Below are 13,973 nucleotides of genomic sequence, written 5' to 3'. Positions count from 1 at the left end.
AAAATGCTTGACCCTATTCACCACCTAGGCATTTGCCTCTCTACGGGTGCCTTTCGCACTAGCCCCATCGAAAGCCTGTACATGGAATCGAACGAATGGTCACTCCACTTACAGAGATGTTACATGTTTTGTCTATATTATCTCAAAGTGAAGGCAGACAAGGACCACCCTTTACATTTCACAATTGATAACATGTCTACTTCTGTTTGAAATTGTCCATCTTTGAGACAACCCGATTCACTTCGTATGAGGGGCCTTTCTGAGGAAACTGGTGTGTCTCTCGAATATCGTTTGATGGCTCCCGCAGCATGTCTGCCACTTTTGCGGTGGCAATGGATAGATTGTGATGTGTCTTTTTTAGAGATTACAAAGCACGCACCCATTGTACATATTCACACTTACTTCCTAGAAATACTACAAAAGTACACAGGCCCTGAGTTTCTTACAGATGCTTCGAAGTCCAACACTTTTAATTGGTATGCAGCCATTGGCCCATTCTTCTCAGATACTGGCGTTCTACATCCTTATGCAAGCATTTTCACAGGAGAAGCCTACGCAATACTTGCAGCTGTTGAACACATCGCACATAGGAAACTACTAAAAGCGGTAATTTGTACGGATTCTCTGAATGTGGTGAAAGCCTTGAAAACACTTAAAAAACACAAAAACCCAGTTCTTGGGTTTCTTTACTCACTCTTATGCACAGTCTACTCATCCAAACAGCATGTTGTAGTCTGCTGGGTGCTGGGGCACAGTGAGATACAGGGAAACGTTTTGGCAGACCAGCTGGCTGTATCCGCCAGCAACGATGCCGTTTATGCATCAATACCAATCCCTGCACTTGACATGAAACCTTTTCTAAAACAAAAGCTCAAAGATTATTGGCAAAACACGTCGGATAGACGCACAAGTAATAAACTACACGTTATTAAGCCACAACTTGGTCATTGGCCGCCACTATCAAAATCGCGACACACAGAAGTAACACTTACAAGGCTAAGGACAGGACATACATACTCTCTACATTCATATATTCTGTCCGCCGGTGATCCACCATTGTGTGCTAGATGTGGAGAACCACTTACTCATCCAGTGTAATGAGTTAGATGCTCTAAGGAAAAAAAAGCACTTTTTACTGTCCTATTGACAGCAGCTCCCCCTACACCCTGGAATGCTTGTTGGTAGGGATCTGATTTTTAAATTCACTCATTGTTTATGTTCTTAAATGATTTACATAGTTTTAACTGCATGTTTCAAGGTGATCTGTGGCAGGACCTGTGGTGACTACATCGCTGTCATGGTCTTATTATCATGACCTTTTGACATCCATTCTCACTGCACATATTTCACGCCACTGTCATGATTTTAATACTTATGTTTTTACCCGCGTTAGCGTGAGGAATTTAAAGCCTCTATACAGCCACGCATCATATCATTGTTTAGATCTTTAGTCACTAAAATGGCGCTGTTTGGCCATCAATTGGCCTTTGCTCCAAAAAGCACCACACATCATCATCATCATGCACTGTGCCAACTGTGACGGTGACCATCCGGCATATTTCAGGTCCTGCGTTGCCTGAAAGAAAAAAGAAATAATCACTAAATTCAAACTAAACATCAGTTTCCGCAAAGCGAGACAGCGTGTTTCCCCACATTATGCAGGGAACACACCGTACGCTGCAGTGGTGCGAGGGAGGACGCCACCACTACAGTTTTCGGCGATTCCTCGGACCATGCCTGGCGTGCGGAAGCAAACGCCACAAGCCCTCATGTCGAAAGCAGCCTCGGCTGCCACGCCCTCCCTGAACTCGACCCGATTGAAGGCCCGTAAACCCTGGCAGCAGCCAGGGTATCACACAAATTTAAGAGGTCGTCTCGACCTCCGGCCGGTTGGGGACGAAGGCTCCGTCCTTCGTGACGAAGCTCGCCCTGAGAACAAGGCTGTCTGGCGCCTCGTGCAGACTGCGGCAAGGGCTCTCGATCGCTCCAAAAAAGACAAAACACTTATTACAGGGCCTCGCAAAGGCCCTGTAAAATGTCACTTCTTTTTTGAGACACCAGCCACACTCATTTCGTATTAACAGCACTTCTTTACTCCCAATATGGATACACAAATTATACAATGGAACATCAGAGGATTACTTTTAGTCCAAGAACTTCTACACAAACATTCTCCAAAAGTGCTGTGTGTACAAGAAACACACCTGTAATACAATAACACAAATTTTTTGCGTCAATATGTTATCTTCCGAAAGGACAGAGCTGATGCTGTAGCGTCATCTGGTGGTGTAGCCATTATTGTTAATTGAGGAGTAGCAAGTACTCATGTACCGCTACTAACATCCGTAGAGGCAGTGTCTGTTCTAGCAGTTCTATTGAACAAGTTTGTCAACATCTGCCCTCTATACATACTGCCACAACACTGCCTCGAAAAACATGAATTCGCGCCGTCTGCGTTCAAGGCTGGAGCAGCCTGTGCTGCGCCTCCTCCTGCTTCAGAGTTCAGAGTCTGAGGAACCCCGGACCAGTGCACCTGCAGTTACGTCTGAAATTTCTGTGAATGTGCCTGCTCATCAGGCACCATCCGCCACTTCGCAGGAGGTGATGAATACAAGTCCCACTCCTCCGGTGCTTCAGATGCCGAAGGTTAGGCGCAGCTCTTTGGAGCGTGCTCAGAAAGAAAAACGTCGAATTTCGGGGTCACCAAAAGGCCCTGTAACCTAAAGTAACACTTCTTGTACACACAGCACCCCACATCTTTAAAATGACACGTATAATACAGTGGAACATCGGAGGCCTTCTGAGGAACCTCGGCGATATCCACGAACTTTTACACAAACGTACAGCAAAAGTGCTGTGTGTGCAAGAAACAAACTTAAAATGAAGACACACTAACTTTCTATGCAATTAAGTTAGCTTTCGAAAGGACCCAGATGATGCTGTCGTGTCATCCAGTGGTGTTGTCGTAATAGTTAATCAAGGAGCAGCCTCTACACATTTACCCCTTCAGACATCCCTGGAAGCAGTAGCAGTCTGAGCTGTCATCTTCTACAAATTGGTAACAATTTACAGTATTTACATTCCTCCACACCATCGTTTCTCGTCCTTGGGGACCTTAATGCTCATAGTAGCCTATGGGGTGACCCTCGCTGTGATGCGCAGGGCCATCTTATTGAACAGTCCCTTTTCTTTTCTGGTGCGTGTCTCCTCAATAGAAAAGAGTCAACATCCTATAGCCTGGCTAATAATACCTACTCATCGATAGACCTCAGCATTCTCTCCATCGCTCCTGCCAATACTCACATGGAAAGTCATAAACAACCCTTACGGAAGTGACCATTTTCCTATAATTCTGAGTACACTAACGTCATCTGAACGTCCTGCACATGTTTCCAAATGGCTCATAGAAAAAGCCGATTGGGACCAGTTTAGGTTTGAACAAGGGCAGATGAGAATGGCTTTAAACTGAACGCACAAAAGAGTACTTGCATCCTGTTCTGCCAGAAGAGGGGCGTTCATCCCGATCCTGAGATTGACCTGCATGGCAAACGTCTGGCTGTAAAGTCTGAGCATAAGTTTCTGGGCCTAATATGAAACGGAAAACTAACCTTCATATTATATGTCAAATATTTAAAGAACAGGTGCTTAAAGACAATAAATATTTTGAAAGTGTTGTCACGCACTACGGGGGGTAGTGACAGGAAATGCCTGATGGATTTGTATAGAAGCCTCGTACGCAGATTACGGTGCTATCACCTATCATTCTGCGAGCCCGTCAGCCTTGAGGATGCTCAACCTTGTCCACCATCTAGGCATTCGTCTTTTTACGGGTGCCTTTCGAACTAGCCCCGTCAAAAGCTTGTATGTAGAATAATGAGTGGTCGCTCCATCTGCAGAGAAGTTACATGTTTTTACATACTACCACAAGGTTAACGCAGACCAGGAACATCTCACTCACACTATAATGATGTATCCAATGCTGCCTTGTTCAACAACCGTCTTACACTGAGACAGCTCTACTCACTCCGTGTAAGGACTCTCGCTGAGGAAATAGGCGTGCCACTTCTAGAGCATCGGTTCATGGCTCCCGCAGCATAACCACAGACGTGGCAGTGGCAAGTTATAGACTGTGACCTATCTTTCGTGGAAGTTACTAAAGACGCACCTACTGCGCATATTTGCACGCACTTCCTCGAACTCAACTCAAGTACACTTGTCCAGAATTTCACACAGATGCTTCAAAGTCTCACAGTGGTGTGTCTTATGCAGCTGTTGGCCCATCCTTCTCCAACTCCAATATTCTGCACTCCGAAACAAGCATTTTCACAGAACAGGCTAACGCGGTATGTGTGGCCGTCAAACATATATTAAGGGGGGAAGCTGCACTTGAAAAGCGACTTTTTTATTTATGAATAGATCTGAACCAAATTTTCACAGTTTGTATATTTTGATGTGCAGATTCCAAAAATGTAATTACTTTTGTGATAGGGCTAGTAGTTCCCAATACACTGTGCTATCATTGCAAAAGCTCGGTCCTTTGTTTGGAGCAAAATTAGTGTCTAATCGGAAAACGCATAAATGGTGGTTACAGTATTGAAACAATGTAGGATGTTCAAGGATAGCAAGATGCTATAAATCAATTTACTAGGTGAATTTTAACAAGAGTTAGAGGTCATCAATGTTTACAGAAAAAAAGCCATTGTCACATACCATACATGTGACCCTATAAAAAAAGTTTTCTGAAATGTATATTGCCCTGAAAATAGACATATTGCTTACTGCGTGTATTTATCTTTCTGGCAAAACAAAAATTATGCTGATAGCTCAAATAGAACTGAAGCTATTTATCCTCCATTGTGTCAAATGTGTCAAAATTGCTGTTTTGAGAAAACAAGGAAAATGTTGCAAAACATTTTTATTGGAAAAATACCTATAAAAGCTTAAGAAAATGCACCAGGGGCATAATCTGGATGCATCCCATCCTTATTCTTCCTCTTGGCCAGCCTCTCGCATTCTCAGATGCTTCTCTTTTTTTGTTGGCAGTCCATCGGCAGTCTTTTTCTCTTGCTCTCAAAGATGTACTGCTGAATGTGTTGCCGCACGGCTTGCATCTGTAAAGTGCTCAATCTTTCGTGCTGTCGCCGACACCGACGAAAGATCCTCAAGCGTGGCAGTCTCCCGAACGCGCGCCTCGTGCACTTCACTGGCACCGATCACATCAGCATCTACCCTCACACGGCCGGAGTCGACATCGCGCACGCTGTCAGGGAGGCGCACGTCTACGCGCTCTTCTCCGTTCCCGATAGCATCGGCGCAGTCATAGTCCACAGAGCGTACGCTATCCTGGGAACCCGTCTCGCGCACTCCTCTGTTGACGATAACATCAGTACTCGTGCGGCCAGCGTCCACGCCGCGCACGCACGAGGAATCATCTACGGCCACGTCGACGTTATCATATGATGTCGGAGCTTGCTCCCGCGATGCAATAGCAGCACCATTGGGCTTTCTACCCCTGCCTTTTTTTCGTGAACAGCCAAAATGATGCTTCGACCAGAAATTTTTCGCACCACCGGGCATAGCGAACCGCACCAAAATATTCTAGCACACTGACCGCACGAACACGTTAGCGATAAGACACCGTCGCAAAAGCGGTACCTTTTCGAAATGGCGGCTGACACTGCCATCAAGTTTTCCTGGCCAATCGAGAAATGCCATTTTGGTCACGTGCGTCAGGCAACCAACGGAGTCGCGCGCAGCGTGTGGATTTGCTTTGCTTTTTTTTGCTTCCGCGTGGGGGCACATGGTTTCTTACTGAAAACGAGAAAAGCTGAAAACGCGACCTTTCAAACAAGACCAAAATGGCGCTGGTGGAGCATGTAGTTCGCGTGCTGTTGGCGGTTGAAGTAAGGATAGTTTAGACTTGAATTTAAAGGTCCGCTAGTTGCTCTTTTTATCTCCTATAACTCTGGAAATAAATAGAATTTCGAAGCCAAAATTTGCTGATAGATGCAGAAGGGCCTCGGGAACACGAAAATGATGAGAGAGAAAATGCGATTTTTTTGCTGATTTTCGACTTTTAAGTGCCGTGTCCCCCCTTAAGAAACTGCAACTACAACGCACTGTAATATGCACAGATTCGCTGAGCATAGTAACGGCTCTGAAAACTCTGCGAAAACATCAAAATCCTGTCCTTGTGTCTTTGTACTCTCTGTTATGCACAATCTGTCCTCTTAAACAACATGTTGTAGTTGGCTGGGTGCCAGGGCACCGCGAAATCATTGGAAACGTGTTGGCGGATCAGCTAGCCGCATCTGCTCAAGACAACGCTGCCGCAATACATCTGTAGCTGTCGCTGCACTTGATCTGAAACCTTTTCTACGACGGGAGCTCAGGGTGTGCTGGCAACGCTTATGGGATAGGCAAAAAGAAAACAAACTACATGTTATCAAACCGAGAATTGGAAATTGGTGAACAGTATCCAGATCACGCTACACACGTCACACTTACAAGACTACAGATAGGATACACACACTCTACACATTCATACCTTTTGTCTGGTGGTGATGCACCAACCATTGTGTGAGAGATGTGAAGAACCGCTCACAGTTCTCCACATCCTCGTCAAGTGCAGTGATTTAGATTCTCTCAGACAAAAGCACTGTTTATTGCCCTACTGACAGCAGATACCCTTGCACCCACCAATGTTCATCGGTAGAGAACCCCTTTTCCCACATAAATTATTGCTGGTGTTTTAACAGACATAGGTACTTTCAACGTCATATACCCAGGCACTCCATATCACGATCTCTGAAGAGAGGTCGCTGCCACGGTGGCTGCATCCCTGTCCTTGCCTTGCTATCACGTTTCACCATATACTATTATTACACTTATTTCACGTCAATGTCATGGTTGGAATGCTTCTATGTTTTTACCTGCGTTAGTGTGAGGGACTTTAAGGCTTTTTTACAGCCACCTATCATAATAGTTGTTCACATCACTTGTTCACTGACCTGGTGCTCTTTGGCCATCAAATGGTCCTTGCGAAATAAAACACCACATATCATAAAAGTTCACATCACACTCCTGCTGAACTGAAACCGAGACTAACATAAACCTGAGCTAGAGTAAACTCTATTCTTAAGCCAGTCTGTGTGGCTACTAGTGATGCCAACCCTAAGCATTTAGCCGTAGATATGGGGACTTTTTACGTCTTTCAGGGATATGACATATTTTTGTGGAACTTTGGGATTTTTCAGAAGCTCTGCAAGTGTTACATTGTGCAGGCTAATGACTGGCAATAATGAGTAATCATCCTTCTTTGACTAGAAAGGCCATGATTGTTCATTTTTGCTATTAGCTAGTTTTCATCCAAAAAAAGATATTGGTGTTGGGCTGAGTGAAGGCAAGGTTAATGTGTATTATACTATAAGGTGAAATGAAATTTTGTTGTCCTAACTGTTTAGCATGCATGCATGTATCATAACTGCTCTGTGTGATCACTGCTTTAGGTAATAATATAAAACTTGCTCTTGTAATGCACATGAAAACGAGCTTCATTCATATTCACTGCATGCCGTCACCCTGCATGGTCTGCACGCCTAATCACTGGGCCAGCAGACCTTGACAAAAAGGGAGCTGAAGTGGGGCAGACAGTTAAGCGAGTTGGTACGGACATGTTATTATTTAAACAAAAAAGAAAACCTGTGGGCTCGTTTCTTCTTCATTCTTTCCGTCGCTCCGTTTTTATAAAAGTGAAAATAACGAAAAAAATGATTGGCCAAATTTATGCTTATGCGTAAAAGTCCCAAAACCTTCGAACGAAGGCTGATCTAGAGCAGCGTGCTCGAAGCTTCGAAATAACGCGTGCATGCACTGTCTTCTGTAGTGCGTGTGGTTGTTGTTGCCAGTACCGCCGTGGACGAAATCGCGGTCATTCTACACGATCATGTATGGTGACGTTAATGACAGAACTCCGAAAGTGTGCGCGCGACCAACGCTCAACCAGTCAAGGCAATGCTGCTTTCCACAAACTCTGTGAACAAAACTGTGGCAGTTGCAATCATAGCTCAAAACGACTTAGTTCTGAATGCATGTAGATTGAAAACAAAACTACCGTTGCAACTTCCGCGCACAAAACCACGGTCATGGCAATGCAATAGCAATGTACGAGCTCTGAGGCACATGGCTGACGCAGCAGTAGATTAAAGGCGGTAAAGACGTAAAAAGGGTCAAAGCGTTGTTTGGTTCCTGTCCAAAGAATGTAGTAGCGAGAAAAGCCAAAGCTTTGACTCGCGCTTTCACGACAGCCAGTATGAAGACATACGGGAGTTGTTGCGAAGGAAATCGATTTTTTTGCTAGTTGTTTTGGTGATGTGAGATTCCAGGAGTATTTGCGCTCCCCATTTGAGACTCTCATCTTATTGGGAAACCCTACCCTCATGTGTTCGGCCACTCCAAGCCATTATGAAACCGCAATGCTGATGTTTGCGCTTGCATTTGGGACTTCGTCCCCCCCCCCCCCCCCCTTCTTGTTTCTCGCATTGTTTTTTTCTTTTGTTGTGAAAAATGGGGGAAATAGTTCAGCACATTGATTTGACCTATGGCAAATTTTGTCGCTAAAGGCAAATCCATGCTTGTCGTAAAGGCAAATCCATCACAGCTACAAATAAAAAAAAATAAGATGATAACCCCCTGTTCCCTTCCCCGCTCGGAGGTGTTACGAATTTCTTTGCTGCCAGGTTGGCAGGTATTCATTAGGTGTACGTACTTCCATAACAATTGAACATTTATTTTGAATTTATTTCTGTTTTCTGTACTTCATTGTTTATGGCCACCAGCTTTTGTGTTACCTTTGGCCTTGAGGCCATCAATAAGTAGAATACGCTGAGTAAATGGAAATAAATGTGTTGCTGCTCCAGTGAACCATACAAACACAGCTGTAGTACTTGGCTTCAACTACTTGAACACTGTGCTGCTTTGATTGACAGTATGCGAGAACTTCATTTAAAATGACTGATTTTGTACTTGAATTTCGCTCTGTGTTCATTTCAGTTTACTGTATTTGTCACATGTAAATGAGCAATGGTGCATGTTTTTTTGGACATCCTCAATGAAGTGCTTGCAGATTTCAGATACTCAGACGTGACGCTTTTGTCCCACAGCATTGCAGTCCCACAGCAGCCAGGGATGCAGCAAGGAATGATACAGCAGCAACAGCCGATTGGGGCCCCCCAGGTGACACAAGGTGGCAGCTTTATTCGTGAGAAGGCACATGTCCAGGACCGGGCGTAAGTCCTTGACCATCCCCTCGGCCTTTCATAGTCAGCATCATCCACTTTTCGAGCCCTCCACTACGGCGTTTCTCATAATCATATAGTGGTTTTGGGACGTTAAACCCCACATATCAATCAATCAATCATCCACTTTTCGCACAGAGCTGTTTGTGCACATGTAGGCATGTCATACTAAGCTTAGCCGTGAAGGGCCTCTTTTCACGATTGGAATCTAGCAAACATGCATGCTGTATTTGTCATACGCGTTACAAGTATTATAAATGCACAAGTCAGCTATGGTATGTCTGTATTAAATATGATCGATTCCCGAAAGTGTTCATTACAAAAGGGGTTTTACTTGTACAGTCAAAACTCGACAGTGTGAATCTTAAGGGAGAGCACAAATATTTCCCTCACCTGAAAATTCAAATTGCCCAAAAACTAGCAAAACTTTGGTATCGTACAATGATATATGCACTAAACATTTATTTTGGTTACAAGAACTCTACTCTTTCGGGAACTTGTGTGAGCGGGCCGATCAGTGATGGTGCAGCTGGCTGTCATGATAGCCCATGTCAAAGCTTCACTTTATACTTACTAGAAAGATTTAGGGCTGGGTACCCAAGCTCTTGGGGCGCTGCGGGCTCGGATGTGCGCGGCGTTGCATACCCAGCCTATACCCAACCTATACCCAACTGGAATGCCTTATAGAGGCGTGCACACGTGGCACGCAAACGCGAGCCGCACGAAGGTCACACACGCTCACAGCACCATAGCCTTTTGTCGCATAAATATTGTTTCATTATTTTTATGATTTGAAATGCTACATTAAACATACATAGCGACGTGTAACTCTCGGTGTGTAAGTTTTAGCTTGTATGGATACTTATTTATGTTAACGTGTTACCGGATACCAGTTTGCGTTTATCGCCTTATCGGAACGCGCGTCTTCCAATGTTTTCAGCTTCTCATACGTATACGTGTATTCCTTTACATTTTTGCAAGCCATAAATGGGGATGCTAACTGCATTTAACTTACATAGGATTGAATCACGGTTGCAGCAAAATCACGAGACTTTTTTATCGTGTATAGTATCCTAGTATATGCAAAAAAAGTGAAAAATACAAGGTTACTGTAACAGTGGTGTCGACATCTTGTGACACTTCGTGCAACCACAGTCATGAACATGTTGGCTTGCGCGTGAAGTTTTTGAGGTGAAAATGATTAAAAATAACAATGTTAGGTTGGACTAGTTCACTATGGGAACGCTAGATGGTGCCGCCTATTCAGCAGGTCAGGGGCTGGCATATTTTTGGTTTTTATGTTGCAAACCATTCTAGCTTTGGTATTCTGGCTGAAACAAAGTAATCGCTATCGGAGCTCGCACTTTGGCTTATATTTCCTCGACGGCTAAAGTATCCGTAATGCCAATACCGTGAGTTCCTGCAAAGGTGGACCTTAGAAGGCGGCTGATCCGTGCTGTCCGAGATTCGGCGCCTTTGTGCCATGATATTTGTATAGTGGCTAGCCACTATAATATTTGTGCTTAAAACTTAAAAGTCGAAGTGGTGGCGCTGGCCAGCCTAGGCTTTGCTCGACGTGAAGGTGGGTGACGTCACGGGTAGCATATTTCGCCAGCGTGTGTGCCAGGGCAGCTTATTTCCGCTAGGAGGCCAGTGGTGGCAGCGTTGTTTATGGCCGCGCAAACGCATGGCCTCAGCGATCTCACGACACATCTGTTCGGGGTTTTGCACATGTGCAATACCGCCGCCCCAACATCTTGGGTACACAAACTGCTTGGTTACCCAGCACTAAAACTCTCTACTGAAAACAAAGCCCCAAAGTCCACTCCATCGCAGTCATGTACAAATGACTGAAACGCCAAAGCAATTCGGGACTGTGCGACATTATTGCCTTTAATCCACGTCTGTGCAAGCACGCGTTTGGTGTGTAACGACACCATGGACCCAAGCTAACGAGGGGCATCTTGGCTCCCTTCCATGCCTAGCCGTGCGTGGCTTTGCTGCGTCCGGGGAAAAGATTATCCTGGGGGTTGAGTTGACGCTGGGTGATTGGACCTTTAAGGCCCTCCGGCAGAGGCAACACACCCCTTTGGCCTCAGCTTCACGTAGACAGCACCCTTGGACAGACCCACCCAAAGGAAATCAGCAGTCGCCTTTTCTTGTCTCTCTCCCCCTGCTCATTTATTTTGAAATTTGAAATTTATTTGACGACATTTGTCAAGATTACAAGATAGATGAGAAGTGCAACTTCAGGAGTTTTGGAGTGAAAGCTGTTGGGGGGACCTCCTAATAAAACATAAATGGGAGTTTGCAAAAAACTAGGCGAACAGTGAGTCATTTATTTTATATAATTTCTATAGCCTTAGTAAGAAAGGGTAAAATGTTCATAAATAATAAAAAATTAAAAAAAGCCAATGAAGACAATCATAAACGTAAATGATAAAATTTTTAGCAAGGTCAGATAGAAGAAATCACAAAAATAATTCAAACAAGGAACAGTGGCACGAACAGCTACACATGCGAATAAGTATCAAAATGGGCAAAAGTGAAACACTTGGAAGTGGCAACAGCACATTGCCAATAGTAGGGTGGACAAAACCTAGTGAATTCTTTGTGTCTAACAAAGTGTTAATGAAATGCTCCTTAGTTTTACGTTTGAATGAGAGTAATAAAGACGACTTTATATCCGATGGCAATGAGTTTCAAATTGGAATGCCTAAAAAAGCAACAGTATATTGCCCTTAATTTGTTCTAATTTTAGAAAGGAGTGAATTAAGTCGCTTTGAAATTTTTGCATTATTAATATTTATGAAGCTGGAGCGAGTAAAACTTGGAATATTGAGATCGGTATTCATAAGACCAAATATTAGTAGTAACACCTTTTGATGGAATAACATGTGCAAAGGTAGAACATTTACACAACGGAATATGGGAGCAGATGGTATGATATTGAAATGTAACCAATTGTAATGCCTGCTTTTGCAAAATTTCTAGATGATGAAGATGTGTGCAATATGTATTACCCCAGTATGAAAGGCAGTATGAGAGGCGACTGTGTATGTGCGCATAGTATAAAGTTATGAGAATGTCCAGATGAAAAAAATAGCGAGTGTTTATAATGATGTGAATGCCGAATGAGATTTTTTAAATAAGTGATTGTGTGTGATAGTAGAACTCGAGATTGTCATCTAGAACAACACCGAACAGTTTTTTTTTATTGGTACGAATACAAGAATGTGACATGTGTTTAGTATACAGAAGGAGGTCCCAAAGTCAAAGACTGTGTGGGGACCTCCTGTTCAGGGCAAATTGAGGTAAAACACTGTTAGATGCAACATAAGCAATAATCAAAATTATAAACTAAGCAAAATTGTAACAGAACATTGAAATATATATATATTGTACCGAAGCATAGTGGCGCCAGCTCTGTGCCAGCGTGAAAGAAGACGTTGACGTCCGTGTGTGGCTCGTGCTTGCCGGGTTCCCGCCTGTACCAGCTTGTTGCGGCTAACGTTTCTGGAATAATAACCTGTGTTTTTACGCAACCTTGCTCGTTGCATTTGGTGGAGGTGCTGGGTAACGTCCTGGAGCTCAGCAGTCGTAAGCTACAATCTCAGCCCGAGATGACCGAGTGCGTCGATCCCCCACAAGCCTCTTCCACGCTGCCGCCTGTCATGTGCCCTGGTGTACTTCGTCTGTGTGACCCACCAGTATACAACGGCACTGAAGATCAAGATGTCGAGGACTGGCTGGCAGAGTACGAGCATGCCAGCGCGATTAACAAGTGGGATGACCCTGCTAAGCTGACTCACGTCATCTTCTACTTGACGGATTTAGCCAACCTATGGTTCACCAACCACCAAGCCGACATCCCCACCTGGTCGGTTTTAAAAGAGGCCGTCACCTCGTTTTTCGGTCGTCCAGCCATGCGTAAGCTTCGTGCTGAACTGGGCCTGCGAGGACGATTTCAGCGAAATGGTGAGAGCTTCACGAGCTACGTTGAGGATGTGATCAGCCTCTGCAGGCGAGTTGATGCGAGGATGACGAAGGCTGACAGAATAAAGAATATATTGAAAGGCATCGATGACGACGCTTTTCATATGCTTGTGGCGAAAGGCCCACAGACCTTCACGGCCGTGATTCACCTATGTCAAAGTTTCGATGAGCTGCGCAAGCAACGAATTTCTACACGTCGCGCTAATACGCAAACAGCTGATATTTCGGCTTTGGAGTGCAAAAGCAGTGGCCCCGACTACAGCGTGTTAATGCCTCAAATTCAACAGTACATCCGGGAGGAAGTTGCTCGACAGCTCTTTCTTGTCGCCACCATCAACGAGACCCCCACAACACTGGACCACTCACTTCGCCGTGCTATTCAGACGCAAGTTGCCAAGGCTCTCCCTTCGCTCGCGTCCCGAATATCAGTGGCTGCACCGCTGACTTATGCAGAAGCCGTCCGCCGACTCCTGCCCAACCGCCGCTCCCTTCATACAGTCCAGCCACCAACTACTACAAGTCACCAGTTTCGGTTTATCCGGTAAATCGGCCGTTTTCACCACCTCGAGCACCTGCAAACTCTTAGCGTACTCCGGATAACCAGCCCGTCTGCTACAACTGTGGTATTCCAGGACATGTCGCGCGCTACTGTCGTCGCCGTGGATTCTATTTTAATGATGT

At 44.7% G+C, this 13,973-nt stretch overlaps 1 protein-coding gene across 1 annotated transcript in view; it reads left to right on the top strand.

The window, feature by feature from the left end:
- Window positions 1-13,973, top strand: part of LOC119167770 (uncharacterized) — a 166,448-nt gene that overhangs the window by 72,195 nt on the left and 80,280 nt on the right. Inside the window, exon 3 of the mRNA XM_037419297.2 lies at window positions 9,162-9,287. Within this exon, the coding sequence (XP_037275194.1) occupies window positions 9,162-9,287 (126 nt within the window). The remainder of the gene's footprint in view (window positions 1-9,161; window positions 9,288-13,973) is intronic.

The sequence above is a fragment of the Rhipicephalus microplus genome, chromosome 6 (assembly GCF_043290135.1).
Source record: "Rhipicephalus microplus isolate Deutch F79 chromosome 6, USDA_Rmic, whole genome shotgun sequence".
Classification (NCBI taxonomy): Eukaryota; Metazoa; Arthropoda; class Arachnida; order Ixodida; family Ixodidae; genus Rhipicephalus; species Rhipicephalus microplus.
This window is presented reverse-complemented; position numbering and strand designations above follow the sequence as displayed.